The 6,365-nt window shown below is 31.8% G+C and overlaps 1 protein-coding gene across 10 annotated transcripts in view; it reads left to right on the top strand.

Annotated features, from left to right (window-relative positions):
* The window catches only part of LOC106472075 (epidermal growth factor receptor kinase substrate 8-like), a 63,367-nt gene extending 58,165 nt beyond the window's left edge, over positions 1-5,202 (top strand). For all 10 annotated transcript variants that reach the window (XM_022400686.1, XM_022400684.1, XM_022400690.1 and 7 more), the window contains 4 exons: positions 165-375; positions 1,603-1,738; positions 2,234-2,432; positions 3,406-5,202. In XM_022400686.1, the coding sequence (XP_022256394.1) occupies positions 165-375; positions 1,603-1,738; positions 2,234-2,432; positions 3,406-3,515 (656 nt within the window). In that variant the 3' untranslated portion in view covers positions 3,516-5,202. The remainder of the gene's footprint in view (positions 1-164; positions 376-1,602; positions 1,739-2,233; positions 2,433-3,405) is intronic.
* The last annotated feature ends 1,163 nt before the right edge of the window (positions 5,203-6,365 follow it).

Raw genomic sequence — 6,365 nt, forward strand, 5'->3', positions numbered from 1 at the left:
TATCTTTATGACACTGTTGCTAGCTCATACATATTAGTTATAACCTTGTTGGTGTGCTATTGAATATCTTTATGACACTGTTGCTAGCTCATACATATTAGTTATAACCTTGATGGTATATTACTGTATATCACTGTTGCTAGTTGACAAACACATTTTTGCAGCCTTCGTTGTGAAGAAGAAAGATGTGTCTGTCCCCAGAGATGCACATGACTGCCTGAAGAAAGAACTTTATGAACATGTGACTTTAGGCTGTAATACGAATAAAAAGTGGGGAAAGATAAATCTAAACCACTGGGATGGATTGTACATAACTGCTGAGTCAAAGCCAGTTGAAGTCCAAGAGTGGCTAGAGTCTAAGGACTTTGTCCCAAAGTAAGTAGATTTAATATGAAACACTAACACTAAGCTCTTATTGTGAAATAACAGCATAGTCTTACCTTGTGAGTTGCTTATGATGCATCACATTTACTACATTCTTGTTGTATCCATTGACATATAATTCTGTTGCAATCATCTGTAATGAACTTATGGAAATCATACTGTTTTACTTTGTAAGCCTGCTCCATATCACTCGGTAAATGTGATGCCTTATGACCTGCATAAGTTAGAATTCCGAGGTGCTGTTTGATGAGTATTAATTAGAATCTTGTGATGTTGTTTGACAATGTATTGGTTGGAATTCTGTGATGTTGTTTGATATGCACTGGTTAAAATTCTGTGATGTTGTTTGATATGTATTGGTTAGAATTCTGTGATGTTGTTTGATATGCATCACAGAATTCTAACCAATACATATCAAACAACATCACAGAATTCTAACCAATATTTGATATGCACTGGTTAGAATTCTGTGCTGTTGTTTGACATGAACTGGTTAGAATTGTGTGATGTTGTTTGATATGTATTGGTTAGAATTGTGTGATGTTGTTTGACATGCACTGGTTAGAATTTTGTGATGTTGTTTGATATGCACTGGTTAGAATTCTGTAATGTTGTTTAACATGCACTGGTTAGAATTCTGTAATGTTGTTTAACATGCACTGGTTAGAATTCTGTAATGTTGTTTAACATGCACTGGTTAGAATTCTGTGATGTTGTTTGACAGGTTGTGGTTAGAATTTTATAATGATGTGTGACATGCATTGGTGAAAATTCTGTGGTGTTGTTTGACAAGTATTGGCTAGAATTCCATGAGCAGTTTGTTTTGTTTGGATGTATAATACTTCCAAGTAACATTGATGAGCTGTGAATTCAGTGAAACTAGTCTGTTGCAGTGGAAGTAGTGAATCAAAGAATAGATTAGGACTCTATGTCATCTTTTCGTCATGAAATTCACATTTTGGGAGAAAAATATATTCAAAAAACAAATAAAAGCCCAGTTAGTACACTGCTGAAAAATAATGGATAATTAATTTTGATGGTATGTCAAATGTTATCCAAACACCTAGAGAATTTTAAGTTATTAGTGGTGAGTAAAGGACTATACATCTAAACCACTACAAGAAAAATCATATACATTCAAACGTTATTATAATCACTACATTGACATGTTTTTGATTATTTAAAAACTATTTTTAATAGATCTTTTTCCTTTTATAGGATCAGGGATTTGTTTAATGGGATGACTGGAAAGATGATGTTTAAGCTGACCCGTTCTCGTCTGGAGGAAGTTCTTGGAAATGAGGAAGGAGGTCGACTCCACAGCCACCTAACTGTTCAGAAAAATATCAGTGGGGTTTGTCACCTAATTATGTATATCACTAACCAGCAACATATGATCTCATGTATTTAATATCAGTAGGATCTATAACCTGATCTTGTATATTACTGACCTACAACACAATTTAATTCCTTTATTATCAGCTAGATTTGTAACCTGATTATGTATTACTGACCTACAACCCACAATTTAGTTTCTTTATTATCAGCTAGATTTGTAACCTGATTATGTATTACTGACCTACAACCCACAATTTAGTTTCTTTATTATCAGCTAGATTTGTAACCTGATTATGTATTACTGACCTACAACCCACAATTTAGTTTCTTTATTATTGACTAGATTTGTAACCTGATTTTGTATACCAGTGACACACAACAGTCAGTCTGGTTTCTATAATATCAACAGTATTTATTACCTGATTCTCAATAATGCTGATCTCAGACAAACAGTATGAGTTTTTTATGATATAAGAATGTCTAAAACTTCTTTTTGCTGATGTTTTTTCAGTATAAAACATTTAGTAGCAGAGAACTACAGGCTATTCTAGCTGAAAGACGTCGAAAAATAGAAAGCACTACTGATGATACATTTTCATTTAGCCAAGACTGTAACTCTGATTTTAATGATTCCACACTTAACTCCGATTCCGGTGTTTCCATTCAAAGCTTTAACTCTGATATCTCCAACCAAGGCTCTGATTCAGCAGGTAATTGTATCTAAGTGATATTTAACTATCAACACACCTTTACAAATAAATATAATCATATATATTCAGGTTATTTTTGACTTACTCTTAATTTAGGTTTATATTGGTTGAAGACTCTCTTATATTTAATTCTGTAAGTAGTTTCATATTAGTTTTTCAAACTTAATTTTTGTTATTGAAAAAGCAGTAAAGCAGGGTAATTTAAAGTTAATTAAATACAAAATGAAAAAATATCTTTAAGGAAGTGGAAAAAGACCCCTGCCTCAGAAAATGAAGAAATTGTTTTGTTTAATAAGAGGTTAAATGAGAAGAAATAATTATATTTATTAAAAAATTACATTTAACTTGATGGACATGATATTTTATCTTTGCATAATTTGGTTCTTCACTTTCCATACTATCCATTTCTGTTGCTAAGACTAGATAAATAAAAAGAAATATAGGTTTACTGGTATGTGTTGCACTTATGAGTCAAATTAAAATAATTACGTTGTGGCCTTCCGTTATATCGTAAATAATCTATGATGATAAATTTGACTTGTTGGTGTTTGATATTTTCAACACAAACAACACCTTATGCTACACATAGGCTAAATGGCCAGGTAAAGACCTCTAAAATTCCAGAGGAAGGGAAACCAACCATTATCATTCACCGCCTACACACTGTTCACTGAATAGTGGGATGGACTGTCACATTTGTGACATCCCCATAGTTGAAAGTGGGGGAATGTGTTTAGGGGCATATCACGATTTTAATCTTAAACTTTCCAATGCACAGGTGGACACAATAGCCACTGGACCATACTTGGCTAGTGACCAGCTTGTTTTTCTGAGTTAACTATAATATAAGTGCATTTATGACATTACACGTGATATATTATAAAACTTTCAGTATTATCTTCAGTGTTTTGCCGCTTTTAGAACGATAATAAAAAAAGTATCTTAGCTTCTTAACTACGTCTTTACCTTTCAGCCAAGGAGCATTGGTCACCCAGGAAGCTATATGGTGTCAAGAGAGAAAAGGAAAAACCAACGCTTAAATGGCAACAGCAACAACTGTTGGCTCAAGCCTTGACTAATTAGCAACATGATGTTCATGGAATCGAATCATGCATCCCGGATTTTATAAACATTGTTCTGCATCATCTTTATAACAGTGAATACAAGACACTGGAATATTAATTAAATCCAGTGCTAATTATTTGATTGAGAAATTCAATGTGTTATTATCGCAAGGAAATGCGTTGTTTTAGTACTACAAATAACGTGATATGATTTTTTTTTATCATGTGCTTAGAGAGAATATTTCCTAACAAATTTTCTCCAGGAAAACATTTAACATCGACATGGTTTCAATTATCAGAAAAATTCTTAATTTTTTAATTTGTAAAATGAAGTAAGAAGCCTTTTAATAAAAAATATTTAACATGTTAAAACATATCCTATTAAAACAATGGAGAGACGTTTAATATTCAAATGTAAAATGTGTTCATTGATGTTAATTGTTATTATGCATATGTGAGGATTGTCTGAAACCATATACTGTTAACCGTGTCTTGTGCTCTTAAATGATGTTTTAAAACAAGAAACAGTTAAATTATGTAGATATAAATATGAGATGCACAATGAAAATTTTGAATTTTGTTATTGTGAAACTAACTCATTGGTTATTAATACATCAATTATAACATATAACTCTGGTGATGAGAGACAGCCAATTGTAATTGTTGTGTTTCATCATAATGGAGGCCAAGGCTTAGGCAATTGTTGTGTCTTGTAATAGTAACTGAAGTTGAGGTGATTGTTTATGAGAGAATTCGAATGAGATGCAAGTTGTCAGAAATAAGCACTAGTTAATGTAATTATATTAGTATATAGTCACTAAGATGTTTCATAGACACACAGTGATTTGTGCTGTGTACTCAGAAAGGACAGTCTGCTTTGAACGGATTAAATATGGATGTCGTTTCGGCACCCTCAACCTGATAAAGGCAATTGTGTTAGTGCAGAAACATCATCCAGATTAAATCTGTTCAAAGCAAACACTACACGACGGTTCCACTTTTAATGTAGACTAAAACTTGAAAGTATCTGCAGTATTGCTCAGTATGTAACTTATGTAAAAAATGTTCAGAAAAGGTGCTCAAAAACGTATCACGTGATTAGTAAAGTACATGCTCTTGTATTGAATGATATTCTATGTTGTGCTTGTGAAGAAAAAATTCTTCCTGCTGTCACTCAGGTCAGCTGGTTTACTCATGCTACTCACCTGGTCAACTAGTTGACTCCTACAGTCATGTGATTTATTTTGTTGGTTTATGTGAATAATGAATTATTCCTACAAATATGTGGCTTATTTAGTTGGTTTATGCGAATAATGAAGTATTCCTACAAATATGTGGCTTATTTAGTTGGTTGATGTGAATAATTAATTATTCCTTCAATCATGTGGCTTATTTAGTTGGTTTATGTGAATAATTAATTATTCCTACAAATATGTGGCTTATTTAGTTGGTTTATGTGAATAATGAAGTATTCCTTCAATCATGTGGCTTATTTAGTTGGTTTATGTAAATAATGAAGTAATCCTACAAATACATAGCTTATTTAGTTGGTTTATGTGAATAATGAAGTAATCCTACAAATACGTAGCTTATTTAGTTGGTTTATGTGAATAATGAAGTATTCCTTCAATCATGTGATTTATTTTGTTGGTTTATGTGAATAATGAATTATTCCTACAAATATGTGGCTTATTTAATTGATTTATGTGAATAATGAAGTATTCCTTCAATCATATGGCTTATTTGGTTGGTTTATGTGAATAATGAAGTAATCCTACAAATGTGTAGCTTATTTAGTTGGTTTATGTGAATAATGAAATAATCCTACAAATGAAACCAACTAAATAAGCTACGTATTTGTAGGATTACTTCATTATTCACATAAACCAACTAAATAAGCTACGATGTGAATAATGAAGTAATCCTACAAATACATAGCTTATTTAGTTGGTTTATGTGAATAATGAAGTAATCCTACAACCATGTGGCTTATTTAGTTGGTTTATGTGAATAATGAAGTATTCCTTCAATCATATGGCTTATTTAGTTGGTTTATGTGAATAATGAAGTATTCCTTCAATCATATGGCTTATTTAGTTGGTTTATGTGAATAATGAAGTATTCCTTCAATCATATGGCTTATTTAGTAGGTTTATGTGAATAATGAAGTATTCCTTCAATCATATGGCTTATTTTGTTGGTTTATGTGCATATTGAAGTATTCCTACAAGCATGTGGGTTATTTAGTTGGCCTATATAACCCACATGCTTGTAGGAATACTTCATTATTCACATAAAATGATTGAAGGAATACTTCATTATTCACATAAACCACCTATATAACCCACATGCTTGTAGGAATACTTCATTATTCACATAAACCAACTAAATAAGCCATATGATTGAAGGAATACTTCATTATTCACATAAACCAATGGCTTATTTAGTTGGTTTATGTGAATAATGAATTATTCCTACAAGCATGTGGGTTATTTAGTTGGATTATGTGAATAATGAAGTATTCCTTCAAGCATGTGGGTTATATAGGTGGTTTATGTGAATAATGAAGTATTCCTGTCATGTTTCGACTTGTAAGCTCATTTAAAGAAATAAGTTTTTCTAGAATAATTTACTACAGTTAGTAGATCTAGCTAAAGAAAGAAGTTTATCCTGCTATTAACAAACTTGGTTCAAGAAAATGGGACTTTCTATTATTTTCCTTATTTCAAAGACAAGTAATAAGGACATGGGTATTGCAATACCACAAGGCTTACTTGTTTCAGGAAAAGTGTAATGTATCAGCTATGAACCATATGAGTAGGTAAAAATGATACCAATCGGGATTCAAACCCATGACAGTGGTTATGGT

Source organism: Limulus polyphemus, unplaced genomic scaffold (assembly GCF_000517525.1).
Source record: "Limulus polyphemus unplaced genomic scaffold, Limulus_polyphemus-2.1.2 Scaffold5067, whole genome shotgun sequence".
NCBI classification, from domain to species: domain Eukaryota; kingdom Metazoa; phylum Arthropoda; class Merostomata; order Xiphosura; family Limulidae; genus Limulus; species Limulus polyphemus.